This window comes from Erpetoichthys calabaricus, chromosome 12 (assembly GCF_900747795.2).
Source record: "Erpetoichthys calabaricus chromosome 12, fErpCal1.3, whole genome shotgun sequence".
Classification (NCBI taxonomy): domain Eukaryota; kingdom Metazoa; phylum Chordata; class Cladistia; order Polypteriformes; family Polypteridae; genus Erpetoichthys; species Erpetoichthys calabaricus.
This window is the reverse complement of record NC_041405.2, coordinates 72,993,814-73,013,607: the sequence shown is the minus strand read 5'-3', so window position 1 is coordinate 73,013,607 and position 19,794 is coordinate 72,993,814. Positions and strand designations below refer to the sequence as shown.

At 34.6% G+C, this 19,794-nt stretch overlaps 1 protein-coding gene across 1 annotated transcript; it reads left to right on the top strand.

Moving 5' to 3' along the window:
- Positions 1–596: 596 nt before the first annotated feature.
- fam199x (family with sequence similarity 199, X-linked) lies at positions 597–18,531 on the top strand. Its single transcript, XM_028815697.2, has 8 exons — positions 597–732; positions 1,803–1,889; positions 3,683–3,865; positions 5,740–5,959; positions 11,838–11,990; positions 13,662–13,823; positions 14,410–14,670; positions 14,904–18,531. Exons 3-8 carry the CDS (start codon positions 3,699–3,701, stop codon positions 15,072–15,074), a joined length of 1,134 nt encoding a protein of 377 aa, XP_028671530.1. The 5' UTR covers positions 597–732; positions 1,803–1,889; positions 3,683–3,698; the 3' UTR covers positions 15,075–18,531.
- The last annotated feature ends 1,263 nt before the right edge of the window (positions 18,532–19,794 follow it).

The following is a 19,794-nucleotide window of genomic DNA, read 5'->3' as shown; positions in this document are numbered from 1 at the left end:
TTGAATGAAACGATTGAATAAAATGTTTTCCTTAAATTATTCACCTGTCTAAACTCCCCTATGAAATCTGATTTTAAACCAAATATTTATTTCCTACACGTAGCATGATAGTTTTGCAATTAGAGTTAAAGACTTGCTGCCCCAGGAGACCAAGTTTCATTGTCTGCAAGTTTTTTCACCTTCCTTTCACATTCCAAAAATGGGAATTTTAGATTAACTGATGATTCTAAATTGGTCTGATGTAAGTGAATATGATTGTGTGTGAGAGATAAACTGACATCTCATCAGGTTTGGCTCCTGCATTTTGCCTTATGCTGATGTGAGGATTGAGGATTTATTTTATTGCGCTATTAAGCCACAGTATTCATGATGAAATTAAATCTATCTATCTATCTATCTATCTATCTATCTATCTATCTATCTATCTATCTATCTATCTATTGTTATTCATGTACTGTATATACAGAAAAATTATGTTTAATGCTCTCACATGTTTAATTCGTCAGAGTCCATTCATTGAAACACCAAATAAATGTCAGTATGCGTGTGTCTGAACTCTTTCTATCTCCTCCAAAATGTAGGGGGCGCTGCGATTCTCTACATGCTCGTCCTAGCGGCGGAAGAGGCTGTCTTTGCTCCCGGAAAAGAGACAGGAAGTCATTTTTCTTACGTCGAATGGCTTTAGTCAAATCACATCAGCAACAACAATAATTCCCTGCACTGGGTTAACTGGTTTGTAATGTAGTATTTTCCTTAGATTTTGAATGTTTATTGTGGATTATTTACTGCAGACGTATGACGATGGCAGGGCTTTTAATTGAAAAAAATAGACGGTTGTGAGACGAGGCGTCATCATGGGGGATACGTTGTGAAGTTCTCTCAGAGTGAACGGAGTAAACAAATAAGACCGTTACCTTAACGTGACTATAACAGTCAGTGGCAATTCGGTTGACAGGGACTGCGACAACGAATGGAAGAAACGGGCGCGTTACGGGGATAGTCCGGTTACCTTTAGAGGACCGCTGGTGTTTCATCTTATTTATTATAAATTCTGGGTTACCGACTCATTTACCTATTTGGAGCAAGTCAATAAGGACACATTGCCCTAACCGGTACCTTTAGGGGGTTTCGGTAGAGCCATTAGTTTATTTTCAGCATATTCAGAGGGTGTTTTTGTTGTGATCCAGTGAGCCAAAGAATGGTGACTGAGTTGTGTTGTTGTTCCTCGAGGGCCTTGCAGTGACCAAAGTAGACAACTGGACAGTTCCACCTTCATGATTGTTTCGGTATTTCTACAGAGTTGTCGGTTTAAGGGATTTGCTTAGAGCCGCGTAGTTAGTTATTTGTAATTACCGAAAAGGAAGGTATTACAGCCAACGTGGCGCAGCGGTCATGGTATTAGACTTTATATAATACATCTGCTGCTCCAAGTCTCGGTAGGTAAGCAATCAGAGGATTTAAGCTGTTAAAAAGTGCACATGTAAGCAGTTGTCATAAAGCCCGAACTTTCTGGTTGACTCGGGTAAAGGCATCTGGCAGATATACATTATTAATTAATGTCGACAATTTGTGTTGTTAATTTTCTTTGGGATTAAAAAAAAAATGGTTGCGTTTAAGATTTATGAAATTAGGTAGAGTCAAAGCTTTCCTCTTATTTAATTATTTGTACAGTTTAGCATTTTTTCTGTTGATTAAATTTACAGTTTGCAAAGTAATGCATGTCTTTTTCACTGTTTCAATGTATTTGGATGTTTTTAAAACTTATTAATTGTACAACATGTATAATATTTTGTTAATAACAGGAGTGATAAAGTAGATCAGACCCATCCTAGTCAGCAATGTGTTTCACATGGGCCAGATTCAAATTCTTTCCTGAATTTATATAACAGGTAAGTAAGCACAGCGAATCTATTCATTAAAGTATTTTAAGTCTTTTTGTATATAGTTATTTTATAATGCAACCTTTCTGAAAGTGACATTCATTATTAACAGTATACCAGTTAATAGGATACACATTTTGCAGTAGGAAATTTAGGAGTTGACAGACTATATGATCTCTCTTCATATTGGTCCATCCATTGTAGGAATGTAAAAATCTAAAGAGTTAGATACTGTAGTTGGCTACCTTTACAAACTTTTTGGACAAGATGTTGGGACAACAATGCAATCAAGTAAGGAAACAAGCTTGGTGGTTGCCTCTCCTTTGTGAAGCTTATTGTGTTCTAGTATTCCTTCATCCAGTCATGTAACCAATTCTGTTCTTTTCACTTTTTTCTCTAGTACGGTAATCTATTTATGTCAGATATTCACAGTTGCATGAAAACTGATATTAACGGAAAGCTTAACCCAAAACTACTGCTCCTTTATATGTTACTCACCCCATGTAGTTTTGTAGTGGTGGTCGAGAAAAATTTCAATCTCATGTCTTCGTGGAGAAAGAATATTACAAAGTTTCTAATAGAATGGGATCCAATAGTGACCAACGATGATCAACTTTAAACAATGTGAAAAATATCAGTTGAAAAGGGAAGAAAAAAAAATCTCATGTTACTTTAGTTACATAATCCACATGTCAGTTATTCAGTTGTAAACTCAAAACCCTTTTTTTAATTTTGATAAAGTATTGTTAAATAGAATTAAAAGTGCAAATCATAAATGGGAAACTAAAGCATTATTGGAAAGGTTTTTTGAATTGAAAAAGCATGCGCTTAACTGGCATGGATTACACAAGCATGAGTACAGTAACAAGATTTTGTTTCATGGATGTTTTTCGCATTATATGCCATTATTCAGCACTGGTTACACAAGCATGAGTACAGTAACAAGATTTTGTTTCATGGATGTTTTTCGCATTATATGCCATTATTCAGCACTGGTCACTACTGGGTTTAAAGTACTGTGTGCGATGATCCTTCTGATGGATCAGAACAGATTATTTCACTGGAAGGTGAGGCAGGCAAGAGCAAAAAGTGCATCCCAGCAATAAAATGCATGTCCTGATCTGACAAGTCCATGAAATGTTATCCTTTCAGTTTATATCATTTTCAGAGGTATTAGAATTTTCCAGTCACGTTGTGAAGCATACACATCAGATTGCTTATCTTGTAAATGAGGAACCAACATTCCAGTACTGTAGCTGAATTGAATACCATACTTTATAACTTAAGTACTTTAGATAAGTCGGTCACCTTAGATATTATACAACCGAGTTATGTGAATGGTGTTTTCTCATTTTTTTCACTGTTTTGTCTTTTTTCCATTGTGATGTAAATGAAAAAGAATGGAAAAGGAAAATTAGCTTAACATAATACTCTATAGAACTGTCTGTTTAATGGGCTGTAAACTTTCAGGTTGTTTAATGTTTATGCTGAAATCAGGAACATTCTAAGCTATCTACTTAAGCAAGTGGGCCAGCATTATGATTTTATATTTGATTCATGGTTTGATTGGAGAAAAATGTCTGTCAGTGCAATAAGGTCTAGTATAACAAGAAAAAACAATTCTCTCACAAATAAAAGATGCTGTTGATTGTAAGGCAGTCCATTGGGTCAAGATGAAAGTTGTTTTCTTCTGACAACTTTATGATATTTAAGTGAATTTATTAATATTTTCTCCCATCATCTACAAATAGTTTCTCTAATATTAGGACTTGATTAATATCTGTTGTTTCCTATTTTCTTAGTGACTTAATACTGAAAATGTCTGAAGATTTATATGAGAAATTCCTGGCTCCCGAAGAGCCATTTCCTTTATTGTCTCAACGAGGAAATGCTAGTGATGAGGGCACTTTGGACATTAGTGATTTTGGTTGCCAACTTTCATCTTGCCACAGGACCGATCCTCTTCACCGCTTCCACAGTAACAGGTTCGTAAATTGTTATTTTTCAATTATGCAAATCTATTACTTGTTGGATTTAATATTATTTGTAAATAGATTAATAATGCTAGCCACTGTAGTGTTATTAATTTATGGATAGGTCTGTTAAAAGACTGAAATGCCAATGCAAATTATGTTATTAAAATGGTTAATTCAAAGTCAAAACATGTTTCGATGAAACTCTGATCAGTTTGTGTCGTAAGAGTGATTAAATGAATTTAGAAATGGACATTGTTTTGGCAAACACAATTGTTTTCTAGTTGGCTTTAATGAGGCACCCTGACAGCACTGCTCTGAACCTTGTAGTTATGGTGCTCTATTTAAAGTACATGATTTCTGAGCCATTCCAGTGGCAATTCTTATTGTTTATAGATATTCATTTGTATGTTTAGTTTGCTGGTTTAGAAATTTTTGTGTCTCACACAACTATTTATTTGATACTATTACTGATATTTTTGAAACATCACACTGGTCTGCAAAAAAAAAAAAAAGATATTTCTATTCTGTGAAAAATTTGAGATGTTCTCAATGTAATTGTTGTAATGCACCCAGTTTTTTCAGAGATGAAGGTTCAAAATGAAAAAAAAAAAAAAAAATTTTTAGAGAAAAAAGTAATATATTTTTTAAATTAATTATTTAAACTTGAAAATTTAAGCTTACTTATAATAGTCACTTGGTGATTTTTTTTCTTATAATCCTCTAAAGGTGTTTCACAGTGGAGTGACCATCAGATTTTTAATAACATAGACTCGCTCAACTTTCTATTAATTTCTCTTCATTTGAACAATAATTGGTGGAACCGCTCCCCATGTCTATCGGAGACCGATTCCTTGTTCTTGGGGGTTTGGATAAATGAGAGTATAGGAAATACTGTACATTTTGGACATGTTACACCCAAGTGCTAGGTAGGAAGGAGTAACTCATCAATAAAGTACTTGTAGTTTTCCACCTTTACATTCCCAGGAAAATCATGTAACAAACTTTTTTTTTTTTTTTTTTTTTTTTCAGTAAAGAAAAGGAGTGTATTCTTTTACCATTTGCTTACCTGTTACTTGGTCAAGTTAACTGATGGATCAACCCGACCTTACATATTTTTGTAAAAACCATTTGAACAACCTCTTTCTCTCTTCTGGAAAACTTCTTTCTAACTTTGTAAATATAAATTCCTGCATATTTTGAAGGAATAAGCGAAGACAGAAAAATTCTGTTTGAGATCAGAACATGTACTAAATACTAAATTGGAGTTTCACCTTAACTAACATTAAGTACGAGGAAGACTCAACTGAAAAAATGCTTTAGATAGTATTCTGACCATGAAAAGTACTTGTGCCATAAAACACATGTAACTTATTTTTTAAACAAGTTTTTTATATGGCATTTTCCTCTGAATTCAGTATTTTACTGAAAGTTTGTTTTACAGATACTGATTTAGCACACCTGGATTTATAAAATACACAGAATTTTTTTTTTAATCCACAATGGGATTTTTGCTGCAGAGCAATGTTATTTTTGTTCAATAGCCAGTGTCCCATATGATCTCAGAATTACATTTCATGCATCAGATAATAAAGTTAAGAAAGTATATAGTCTATAAGCAAACCATGTGTTTTGCATTGTGCATTTTCAGTGAAATGAGTTTAAATAATAGTATACTTTTATAAGAAACACGTAAGTGGGATTTGGGATTAAATCAAATCAAACACACTTTTAGGTGTTCGGAGTTATAAATCTTAAGAATATAGGTTTATCTGCTGTTAATTTTGTCATACTTCATGTTGAATGGTCTAGCTTTTTATACATTTCTGACTGTCTTCTGTAATCATTCTAAAAAGGATGACAATAATCCTACACATGTTTTTCAGATGGAATCTGACCTCCTGTGGTACCAGTGTTGCCAGCTCAGAGTGCAGTGAGGAGTTGTTTTCATCTGTGTCTGTTGGAGACCAGGATGATTGCTACTCTCTCTTAGATGACCAGGAGTTTACATCCTACGACTTTTTTCCTGAAGGCAGCGTCTGTAGTGATGTGTCCTCATCTATTAGTACATATTGGGACTGGTCAGACAGCGAGTTTGAGTGGCAGGTAAGGTAAATGAATCAAGCAAGCAGTCAGAAACTTTGCTTGCAGATCTCATGGTTTAATAAAGTTACAGAAAAAATAACTTCATGTACTGCAAATTGTGTGTCTGTGTTGGTCAGTGGTTGGTTATGTTGGGTCTCAATGTTTAATAGAAAAGTCTGGAACACCAGTGGAATAACTGGGTTGTTCAGAAACTAAAGCTTGATAATATTCTGGTCAAATGTTATTCTTTAGTTGGGTGAAAATATGCCAAGTTTGCTATCCATTGAAATCTACTTATCAACAGTTTATTATGCTAAATAAAATAATTATAATTCAGATTTCTGTATTATGACCAATTGGTAAAAAAAAAAATAAAGTAAAATTTATATAATAGATTTTCAAAGTGAATATTACTTAGCACACAATTAGATAGCACACTAAGTAAATGGTAGTAGTTTATCAACAGTTGTCGCAATTCAAATTCTTACACTCAAGACTATGCTTCATAGCTCATTTTGTTAAATTACAGTACCCAATGATAGCTTAACTTGGTCAATACAATGCATACTGAAAGGCAAGTTTGAATCGGGGTCATACTTCTGTTGGAATATTTTATTTGCTTCAGACTAAAGTCTGAAAGTTGTAAGAAATTATGTTCCAGCATGTACTTAAGCACTTTTTGTTTAGTTTTGTGTACATCTGTCCTTTCTTTTCCCTTCAGTCACCCTTTTCTCAACTCCAGGCTCGGCTGGCTTTTGACCTGAAGGCAACTTTAAAATTCATACCTTGGATTACTCCTTGGGATTAAGGACAGGCTGCTATTTACTCCAGGGACAACTGGCTAGATTTCCATTCAGCAGTACCACTTGTTGCTGAATTTCAGAACCATGTCCAACTTAAACTATTTTTTAAACATCAGAATGTATTAGTTGATGCCCACTACACTTTTTCCTAAATAGTTTTTTTCTCTGAATCTGGTGATTTTGATGGTTTGGTTATATACCTTAGATACTCGCGTATAAGTCGAAAAATTCATGCCTTAAAATTCATTCAAAAATATAGAATCGACTTATCCGCAGGGCAACACAATTATCCATAGAATTTGGGTAATGACATTGTACACTCAACGCTTCACGGTGTTAAGTCACCGGTCATCTGCTGTTTCCCATGGTCTTTGAAATAATTATAAGCCAGCAATACTATTGCTAATTAGCTAGTTTTTTTCTAATTTCATTAAATAATTCTTTAAACTGTGAAATACTTGAATTTGAGCATTAGCTTTTGTAGGTTTTGGATAACAAACATACCATTAGCTGCCACGTGCAACCAGATTTGGAATCAAAAGAACCAAGGCAACGCACGCTATCAATGCAATGCAAGCGCAGCCCGCAATTCAAAAAATTTCTCTGCCTACCTGTTTGTCTCGTCTGACAGTAGCTGAAAAGCAGCATCAGGAGAGAGCATCCTGAAGTAGTCCAGCAGCGGGTGATCTGTCGTGTCCAGCGGCAAGCCATGCTGTCTTGTGAAGTCCGGTAGCCAGTTCGACTCCCACGGATCAATGTTTGGGTATTCCTCCCACGCGAACCTTGCCGTAGCTGCATCGGCTGCGCGAATGCATTCAGCTGGCAGCCGATCAGCTGGCGCGGCATTGGCTGGTGTCCAATCAGCTGATGCCGGCTTCTCACTCTCTTGCTCGATTCCTGATCACTGTCAATAAAATCCGATTCTCAAAAATCAGAGTCTGACTCAGCAATAATATGCAAAACATCGTCTGCCGAGTGTTTTCTTTTCTGCACTCACTTTGCTCCCTTGTGACATATCGACGCCATCTTGCCTTTGTTTACATTTTGCAACTCATGCACACGCAAGGATTAGTTGCAGAGTCAACGAGTCTAGCATTTCTCCAAGCACAGAGGGAATGCCTGTGACGTGACAGTGAGTTTTGTCGCCATTAACAGCTGACTGTCGCCCTCTATCTCTGATAGCTGTCAAGTTTTATCCATCCATCCATCCATTTTCCAACCCGCTGAATCCGAACACAGAGTCACGGGGGTCTGCTGGAGCCAATTGTCAAGTTTTACCCTCGACTTATATGCGGGTCATAACAAATTTCGTAATTTTCGGCTTAAACAATACACTCGACATATCTGCGAGATCGACTAATACGAGAGTATCTACAGTTGTCTCTGAACAAGTTGAAAAAGCAATGATAAGTATTGCTGATTAGCTCATAAAAACTTGGAAGTTATATACTTCATAATCCAATTTGCCATTGCCATGTTCAGTCTTTTTGTTATTATTTTTTGAGTTTTAACAAAAATAGTTTTAATAATAGTTGGTTAGTTGGTTCATTTCTGTAGTTAAATTCCAGTAATGTTTGACTTTTAAAACAATAAGTATGAATAAAGACAAGACTTTATTGTACATTTGTGACTCCCAAAAAATATACTCAAGTACATGATTTTTATGTATATGTTGCCATTATAGTTTAGAGCAGGGGTGGGCAGATTCAGTCCTGTAGGGCCGCAGTGGGTGCAGGTTTTTGTTCCAACCTAGTTGCTTAATTAAAAAACAATCCTTGTCAATTATTTAATTGCATGGCTTGCTAGTGTTTTAACTCTGCCATGTCAGGTCATTCTCATATTCTAGATTTATTTTCCTTTCTAAGGATATTATCCAAATGATTTGAAGTCTAAAACAGATGAGTAATTCTCAGTGCTTCACTTTTTTCTCTTCACTTTCCTTCCAAGTATTTAATTAAACCAAATAGTGCGTGATAAATACACACATGTATAAATGTAAACAATCTAAATGGAGAAATGCTGGTCTCTTTTGTCATTTGCATGGTATTGCTAATTAGGAGCAATTAAAAACCAAGAATACAGCTGTTTAAGACTAAAATAAGCAATAAGGGTTCAAAATCTTAACGAACAAGACAACTAAAGTGAAGCTGAAGTGTTACTTGAGCAATAAGGGCTTCTTATTAAGCAACTGGGTTGGAGCAAAAACCTGCAGCCACTGCGGCCCTCCAGGAATGAATCTGCCCACCCTTGGTTTAGAGTATACTATTATGGTGACATCAGAAATACTGACTTTATGCAGCAGCAGTGCCCAAATCCGATCCTGGAGGTCTACCATGGCTGCCGGTTTTCATCCTAAGCATTTTCCTAATTAGGTACCAGTTTTTTGCTGCTAATTAACTTCTTTTATCTTAAGTAGAATTATCTTGCTATTTAAGACTCGGACCCCTCAATTTTTTTTTTGCAGGCAAGCAATAGTCAGATGAAAAAATGAGCCAACACATGACCATCTATCCTGTGTCCATCATATATAATATCTGAAAATAAAGAAAGTTGAAAGTCTTGATAATGTTGATCTGCATAGATCTACAAAATATTTTGATGGTGCTCTTAGAAAAAAGAAAGTGATTTTAAAATGTCTGCTATAGCAGAATGAGGTCAACAACATGCCATGGAATTAAATAATACAGTAGTTAAATTAACAAGAATTGGCTTAAAAATAATTGGGTGGAGTTTGAATCCCGAACTTAAATGGTCATCTTTTGGCTCACTTCACATCTCATTTTTGTTTGGCTACCATTTAAGGAAAAAATGATCAATCCAAAAGACTGGTTTAAAATAGATGCCATTAAAATGAAAGGAAAATAAGTAAATTAACAGCAGTGATAGGTCACTGATAAATGTGGCATAAAGTAAAGCTTGTAGCCCTCCTTGGTTTTGGATACCCCTGTTTCACAGTTTGATAAAGCTGGGATTCATTGTTTCCAATTCACTGAATTCTCAGTTAAAGAAGCACTTATAGTCCCATATTGCACAGTAATATTTTAATTAAAAGAAAAAATCTCTAGTGTAACAATATAATGGTTGCAAGATAGGCTGTGTAAGGCTGTCCTGTCCATCTACAGCTGCTCTAGATCAGCATTATTCTTACGTAGTGTTACGTTGTCCATAGTTATTAGTTATTAAATTCCTACCTCAAAACCTCTGGTACTATATACAGTGGTGTGAAAAACTATTTGCCCCCTTCCTGATTTCTTATTCTTTTGCATGTTTGTCACACAAAATGTTTCTGATCCTCAAACACATTTAACCATTAGTCAAATATAACACAAATAAACACAAAATGCAGTTTTTAAATGATGGTGTTTATTATTTAGGGAGAAAAAAAATCCAAACCTACATGGCCCTGTGTGAAAAAGTAATTGCCCCCTTGTTAAAAAATAACCTAACTGTGGTGTATCACACCTGAGTTCAATTTCCGTAGCCACCCCCAGGCCTAATTACTGCCACACCTGTTTCAATCAAGAAATCACTTAAATAGGAGCTGCCTGACACAGAGAAGTAGACCAAAAGCACCTCAAAAGCTAGACATCATGCCAAGATCCAAAGAAATTCAGGAACAAATGAGAACAGAAGTAATTGAGATCTATCAGTCTGGTAAAGGTTATAAAGCCATTTCTAAAGCTTTGGGACTCCAGTGAACCACAGTGAGAGCCATTATCCACAAATGGCAAAAACATGGAACAGTGGTGAACCTTCCCAGGAGTGGCCGGCCGACCAAAATTACCCCAAGAGCGCAGAGACGACTCATCCGAGAGGTCACAAAAGACCCCAGGACAACGTCTAAAGAACTGCAGGCCTCACTTGCCTCAATTAAGGTCAGTGTTCACGACTCCACCATAAGAAAGAGACTGGGCAAAAACGGCCTGCATGGCAGATTTCCAAGATGCAAACCACTGTTAAGCAAAAAGAACATTAGGGCTCGTCTCAATTTTGCTAAGAAACATCTCAATGATTGCCAAGACTTTTGGGAAAATACCTTGTGGACTGATGAGTCAAAAGTTGAACTTTTTGGAAGGCAAATGTCCCGTTACATCTGGCGTAAAAGGAACACAGCATTTCAGAAAAAGAACATCATACCAACAGTAAAATATGGTGGTGGTAGTGTGATGGTCTGGGGTTGTTTTGCTGCTTCAGGACCTGGAAGGCTTGCTGTGATAGATGGAACCATGAATTCTACTGTCTACCAAAAAATACTGAAGGAGAATGTCCGGCCATCTGTTCGTCAACTCAAGCTGAAGCGATCTTGGGTGCTGCAACAGGACAATGACCCAAAACACACCAGCAAATCCACCTCTGAATGGCTGAAGAAAAACAAAATGAAGACTTTGGAGTGGCCTAGTCAAAGTCCTGACCTGAATCCAATTGAGATGCTATGGCATGACCTTAAAAAGGCGGTTCATGCTAGAAAACCCTCAAATAAAGCTGAATTACAACAATTTTGCAAAGATGAGTGGGCCAAAATTCCTCCAGAGCGCTGTAAAAGACTCATTGCAAGTTATCGCAAACGCTTGATTGCAGTTATTGCCGCTAAGGGTGGCCCAACCAGTTATTAGGTTCAGGGGGCAATTACTTTTTCACACAGGGTCATGTAGGTTTGAATTTTTTTTTCTCCCTAAATAATAAAAACCACCATTTACAAACTGCATTTTGTGTTTACTTGTGTTATATTTGACTAATGGTTAAATGTGTTTGATGATCAGAAACATTTTGTGTGACAAACATGCAAAAGAATAAGAAATCAGGAAGGGGGCAAATAGTTTTTCACACCACTGTAGATCCTCAATTTTTTTTTTTGTTTTGTTTTTTTACTCTGAGGTGTTCAGATATAAACGAAACTGGGCTCTAGATTCTGCTAAAATTCGAGAAATTATTTGAATAATGGTTAGTGTAACATAATTAGTAATATTTTTATTGTATACTAATGCCAATTTTTTTAAAAATGTGCTTTTTTTTACTTAAAGTAATAACCAATTTAATGTTTTTTTATAAGTATATACTCATTTAAGTTTCTCCTTTCTCTTCTTTTTCTTTATAAGTTGCCTGGTAGTGATATTGCAAGTGGAAGTGATGTGTTGTCTGATATTATACCTAGTGTTCCTAGCTCTCCATGCTTGATCCCAAAACGAAAAATCAAGCAGCATAGAAATCTGGATGAATTACCATGGAGTGCTATGACTAATGATGAACAGGTATAATCTTTTATGTATATCAATTTTAAATCCACTGCGTACGTTTTTTCATTTTGGAATTTAATCAGTAGGGGTTTTTGGTAAGAGTAAGAAGACAGTTCATGGACTGGATTATAAGTTACTGCATTTTTGTTTAGCTTTTAAGGTCTATGGCATCATGGCGCAAGGCATATTGAAGAGGAATGTTTTGTATTTCTAGTGCATAATATTTTTATTACATTTTAAAAAAAATCAATCAGTAAATGGGAACAAGAACAGTAAAGATAAGCTTTGCCAAAATTACAATGAAAATGCCCCCACAATGATGTCTTCCCTACACCCACCACTTTAATTCATAACCTGATGGTACTTGAGTAACTTCTGTTTATATTTTTGATTCTGTAATGATGAATTCTTAATTTCTTTTCACTCATTTCTATTTATATTATTTCAAAGGTATTCATCGTTAAATGGGTTGAACTAAATGAGACAAGTATCAGTTCCTAAATGGTTTTTATATGAATAAAATGTAAAGTACCATAGCTTGTATGACAGTAGATATCCTCATTGGTACAAAATTTGCCTTTCTGGTGTATTGCAGGTATTGTGATTTGTTTTGAGGCTGATTGGAAAGTACCAATTGTAAGATTCTCAAGATTTTTAGTGTGATTTTATACTTTTTTCCTTTTCATTCATTAATTGCACAGAAATTGTTTCCCTGTCTTCAGGCACTTATTTCATTGGGTGTTAACTAACACCTTATTTTGCGGGATATATGTGCATACACACCATTGTGTGACATCACCACTTCCTCTTAATGAAAGGTGATATTCACGTACTGTATAATGCGTGTCTGAACTGGAGACTTCTATTGAGAGAATGCCATTTTTTTTATGCCAACATACTGCTTCAAGTAATTTTGAAATACTCACTTTAGAAATTGTGATCTTTTGAGTTATCTTTCTATTAAGATGAAAGGAAATCAGATTTACTTTATCAGTCTTTGCTTCTTTTCTGAGCATGATTCTTTTTATTATCTTGAACGCTTTTTGAAATATCGAGACAGTCTTTAAAGAATTATCTGTGCAATTGCAGCAACTATCAGATAAAGGAAGTGATACAAATCAATTAGCAGGGTGAAAACTACATGAGGCTAACTTTTCATGCTTTCCTTTAATAAGTTTTCCCTCAGAGAATGCATTCAATATTGGTGGCAATATTATCAGTGTCCAAGATCATCCCTCAGGCTACCATTAACATTGATATTAGAAACAATAGATAGAAAAGACATTATGCATCTGTCAGTAGTAGTTTAATTGACTAATGCAGATGTTTTCTTTTTGTATTTCTTTTTTTGTTTATTTTCCCCTTTCAGATTTTGAGATTCTGTGTAATATTACTGACTGGTTATTAGCTTTGTAAGATATTCTCGTTATTTCCACAAACACTGAATAAAAAGTACTTTTTTCCCTACTATCAATTTCTAGACCCAATTTCAATTGGGTTTAGCTTTTTCAATAACTTGCAGGCTAGCAAAAAAACTTAATGTCAAGATGCATATCATGACAATACTTGCAATTATTGTGATTTTGTTTTAGACATATTTTCCACCCCTGGTGTAAGGGGAGCCAGGTTATATTGGGCTGCATTTTTTTTTATATTATTAACTTGATAATCTTTGTTTTAAATCAGGTTGAATACATTGAGTATTTGAGTCGAAAGGTCAGTACTGAGATGGGATTGAGAGAACAGTTGGACATTATCAAAATTATTGACCCAAGTGCACAGATATCTCCTACAGATAGCGAATTCATCATTGAACTCAACTGCCTGACGGATGAGAAATTGAAACAGGTTACAATCTTTAATATCTTACTTTTCTTGTTCGATTCAGACCAATTTGTTATAAAGGTGTGTGTAAATGAGAACTTAATTTGTTTTAATGTTGGTGATTAACCCAACCCCAAGTATATTATTAAAGATGTCAAATGCATTCATTAATGTTCGGTTAAGTATTCAAAGACAGTTATCACAGATTAGTCGGTAAAAGTGAAGAGTGCAAAGTTTTAAACATTCAGTTGGTCAGTGTAATTACTCAATTTAAAGTAAGCTTTTGGAATGTTTTTCACAATGTAGGTGTTTTTGTCTTATTTAGAAAGATAAAAATATTTGTTCTGTTAAATTTGGCCTTTTTCAGGCTTTAATGAATGTGATTTGTAGAGCCCCAAATTACTAAGAAGAATTGCAGTTATAGTATAACTTGAGTCTTAATACTTCTCAAATATATTTTTTAGTACACTAAATAATTGTTTTATTCTTAGTCCATGCACCATACAAGAACATCAAGGGGTAATGAGATGAAAGGCAGTGGTGCTAAACATGTTTTAGTTCTGTGTCCCATTTTGACTAAGACTCAGTAACATCAATGTGCTATGCATAGGTCAGAAACTACATCAAGGAGCATAGTCCACGACTGCGGCCAACCAGTACAAGAGAAAGCTGGAAGAGGAGCACCCATAGCAGTGCCAGTACTAGTGGTGTGAGTGGTGCCAGCAGCAGCAATGCCAGCATGGTCAGTTCTGCCAGCAGCTCGAGTGGAGGATCCAACTCTAACTCAAATTGCAGCATCGCCAACATGAGTCGTGCACACAGTGATAGCAACCTGTCTGCCAGTGCAGCCGAAAGAATTCGTGACTCCAAGGTAAGGACCCACACATGCTGAAAGTGCAAGTGTATCTTTAAGTGATCCACCCAAGCGTTCACTTTCTTCCCTGTAGTATATACTGAAGAGGGAGGAGGAAGTAAATGCTAGGAAGATCACAAGAGCACAATATATTAAATAAAAAATAAAAATTTCAGATCTGCCATGTATGGGAGAAAGCTTCTTAATTTTCTAGCTTGACCTTTTGCACATTTCATTTTTTTTTTTTGCAGAAGAGATCCAAGCAACGCAAACTTCAGCAGAAAGCCTTACGGAAAAGACAACTGAAAGAACAGCGACAGGCTAGGAAGGAACGACTTAGTGGACTCTTCCTTAACGAGGAGGTGCTTTCCCTTAGAGTGACTGAAGAGGACAATGAAGGCGATGTAGATATCTTAATGTGACAAGAGTGAACATATCAGTGCTCCCTCTAAGCTTTAAACAAAGTTACAAAGAAATATACAAATACTGAAATGAAAAAAGATGCTAAGAATGATCCAAATAAATTCATATCAAAGTTTCTAATTGTAAGCCTGTTTTTGCTGAAGACATCTTATTAATACTTTATTAATTTACATAGTCTCGATTCTAAATTGTCCCTAGTGTGTTTAAAAAAAAAAAAAAAATTACATAGTCTCTTCAAAGGAATCCAAACCAGTGAAACAAGTGGCTCTCCCCAACCCCCAAAAAAACGTTGGACAGATGTGATTTTTTTTTTTTAAAACCTAATATGTTTTAAATTAGACTATGCATTGAAACCTGCTTGAATGCAGGGTTTTGAAGCACAGAGGGAACACTGAGTCTCCTTTTTGGAGAGTTAGAGTTGAAAATGGGTCACATTTGTAGCCATTAAACCACACTATTTTTGAATTATGTAACAATACACTACTGTCTCTGCCTTTGTTTGACAGAGGACATTTTTGTTTGCTAACAGTATTATATTTTTGGGGTGTCTTTTTTCCTACCTTAATTATAGCACTTGTGCTTTGGTATGTATTCTAGCTCACGCCCTGCTGTATTTTGATTGCATTGTAGATAAATTTGTTGTACAGATGTTTCTGGGTGAACCATTTTATGCATAACCTGTGGAGCCCTTTGCTGGTTAGGACTCATTAAAAATTCTACTTGTGAATTTGCAGTTAATAAATAAAACTGAGCTCTTGAAATATTACTATTGCTCTGTAGTTTGCAGGGCATTTACTGGACTGTGTAGATGTCTCTTTAAATTTCTTTTGTGATACATTTTGTTTAAATATGAATGAAATGCAGATTATTGCTTGTTGATACTGGTTAGAGCGCTATATCATATCCAGCCTTCAGACAAGCAAACTACAAAGTTGTTTTTTTATGTTCATGTTAATGCTTTTTAAGTTTGAGCATCTTTTATTTACATTGCTATTTAAAATGTGTTAAAAGTATGTTTAAATTTCTGTTAAATGGTTAAAAGAAATTGTGACTGTTAAAGCAACAGATATATTCTTTAAAAATGACAGATCACTACATTAAAAGCAATGTCAGTTACAACTTGTACTGTAAATTGATTTGAGATTTTGAGAGGAATATAGATAGACTTTTATTAAACACATCTAATACTCAGTTCACAGATTGAATTAAATAAAATCTTGGTAGAAAATGCAAGTTAACAGCGACAGTTAATTTTTAGAAAAATGAAAATATTTTCATCATAGGATATTAACAATATAAAGCACTACATAATCGACATAATAGGAATTTGTGTTGAAGTAGAGAAATATTGTGAGAAAATATATGCTAAAAATATGCAAAGTTGCACAAAAAATATTGGGTCCAAAAATGATGATCTGAAAATCATTCACAACCATCTTTGTTCTTTTTTCTAATCCATATTTGCCTGTTTTTCATCACATTGATTAACAAGTTCTATCAGAGACTACCTCAACTTAATAATGGTTGAATGCAGATTTTTTTCCACTAAGTAGTAAGAGTGAAGTAGACTTTGGTTTCCATTTACCTTTACTGTAATTTAACACAATCCTAATACTGTTTGGGGGGAAAAAACTGTTGTGGGCTGTCTTTTTCTTGCCCTTTACAGACTTTAAATATAAATTATGTAATTATAAGGAATTTCCTGAATTCTAACAACAAACCTGAGTTTCATACCATCTCTGGAATAAGTTTATTTTCCACATATAAAATAGATGTTGAACTTTCAATAGAAGGTGCTTTAAAAATACAGTATATTATTCTTTATGCTCTTATATGGTAGTTTTCTATTTATCTGTGAATAATTGTGACACAGGAAAATAGACAGTATTTTCAGATATTTTTTCTCTCTAATTTTTCAGGAGATTATAATTTATTTAACTTGGGGTTAAGTAAAGTGTTCCTGTGCATTTCCTGGTGTAGTACATGAAGCTGTCCAGAAGATGGGAGTGTTGTCGAGCCATTTGTTTGTCACCGATGTGAACTTTTGTAAATATTACGGGTAATTGTAAATATTAAAATGTATTGAGGAAAAAATTAACTGATATTTCAGTTGATTACATTGCTTTTTAAATGTCTTACCTTTAACAGAGGAGGCGTATTCTACCAAATACAGCTTCACTCCTGTAGACCTACAATATAGTAAGAAATGGTTACTTTCTAGGAAGGTTTAAATGTAAATAGCTACAACTCCCATGCATATTGTCTTACATATTTTGAATTCCTAATTTTGCCTTTTTAAATTTCGAAAATCGAAAACTTACTTTGTTACTCCATCTTAAGCAAAAGTATGTTTAAAAGTTGTCATAATGCTGAAACTTCATAATTTCATTTTCATTTGTCAATTTGTTTATAGGAGTAACAATACCAGAAAGTTTGTCAGGAACAAAAGCTGTACATTTCTGAAAAGAAAAGTTAAGAGATAGGTAAAATTCAGATTTTCTTGACTATATGGACATCTGAGGCTGTTTTCTGCAAACATGCAAATTATTTTTCTCGTCTTTGCACTGGATTGTGAAAGGTGAATGACTGTTTCCATTAAAATTGTAAATGTCAAAGTGATACTTTATATTTCAGGATTGCTTCACATGTGTATGATCTGAATTTTATTATGTGTGAATGTGTAATGAATTTCTTAGTTTAGAAATACCAGTCTGATTGCGTGTAGATTATGTAACCTTTGCAGTCTTTATCCTTATTTGGAGTTGACATTCAATAAATATTTGACTGCATTATGTAACAGTGAATTTCTTTTAATTGTAGTAATTTTATTTTTTAAGAAGCACAGTGTGTAAATGCAGTACTTTTGGCTTGACCATTTTTATGCATAATGATATTATGCATTCCAGTGTAGATTTTGCATTTTTTAATTGGATGTTTTGTAACCAGCCAGACTTTGAGCAGTGCCCTATTCTTACATTTTTGTTATGATTTTTTAAGGTAATTTATATCATTTTCTTTTTGTAGTTCATAGAATTACCTCCTAAAAGCTAAAGTACCTTTATTTGAAGATGATGATGGTATATAAACAGTTACTTTTCTTCATTCATAGTTACTCTTTGTGTTCAGTTTTTTTATTTTCTATGCATTGGGAAATTGTGTATAGATTTTGCCTTACTGTATGTCATTGTTTTGTTTGCAGCTGATTCAGAAAAATCAGTTAATTTTTGGCTGCCAAAATTCATAAAATTGAATCATTTTGCAGAATGGTTGTTTCTCATGTTTCTTTAAAAGATACAGATTTAAACCGTTAACATCTGCTATTAGGATTTTCTTTTTTCTTTCTCAAATAAATTAGGTGTTATCACTTCATTTACAATTTTGCTTGTAGAAAATACTGAGATAATAAGCATGTTAAAGACCAGAAGAAATGCTTACCAGGAAGTACTTGTTGGGAAATTAGAATTCTGTGAGTAAATTGATAATGAAAATGTAATGTTGGGAAATAATTTAATATCTTATAATTGATTGAATTTATTTGCCCCTGCAATATATGAAGACAGAGCCGTTAGAAGCCGGGTATATTTTGGCAGATTTCAAATGGGGCTCCAAACCTTTATATTGGGTATTGAGTTGTCATAAAAACAAATGTAACTAAAACCAGCTTTGTTTATTAATAAATCAATACACACTCCCTGATTACTCATTATTTCTCTCTTGTTTTATTTTTCTTTTACAATAATAATGTCACATGTTTGATTCAGATTCTGCCCAGAGCAGTTGTCTTATGTTGCTCTTGTTCCTATTTTATCTGTTATCATTCAGCTTTCTGTAACCTTGAAAAAGCTTAATTGAATCAAAAGATTGTATGGCTGAATATATTAATCTTTCTTTTTTCTTTGTTCATTTTATTTACTAAACAAATCATAGCTGCCCTTGAAAGAGCTTACTACTAAATGTGTACCTCATGTAGTGGATCCGTCTGCTTCCTTTGCTGTGTTCATATTCAAGAGGTTGTAGATGTACTTGCAGATTGTATTACATTATCAGTTCTAGGTGTTGTTGTTCCCCTGCTAACTTATTTTTTTACTAGCTGAAATTCCCTAAATTTTATGTGAAATTTTGCTGATTCTTTCTATTGACAGGTTTTCTTACGATCTTAGACATCTGTGTCAAAGTTGGGGTGAATCGGCAGTGATATAAACAAAATGACATAGTGCAGCTGAAGTTCTAATAGGCAAAATATACACAGTGGCACAATGTATAATGATGCATATTAATATTAAAATGTACCTGGCTGTGGCCTCTACATCTCTATAATGGAAAATGCAGTAAATAACAGTTCAAAGTGGATTGGTTGGCTTAGTGCTCAAGCTTGGACTCCCTTTTGTCCTAGTCACAGTATGTGTGGCCCTTGCACATTTTAAACTGATACCCATAGAGATGTGTCTTAAATTTATTGAAGTTATGAATTTGTCTGATTTGAGTGGGTTGGGGTTTTGTTTTATTTACTAGTCTATGTCCTATGTTGCCTAGATAGGCCAATACCTCCCATGAACGCAACTTAGACTGAGCAGATGTATATGTTGTCAGTATTGGAGGACATTTTTTCTCAAAATTGATTTGCAGTGAAGCATTTGTCACCATGTGCACTTCATAATATTCAAGTTGCAGCAGCAAACTACAGATGTCCTTTCATTGGTGAGACTTAGTGTAACTAAC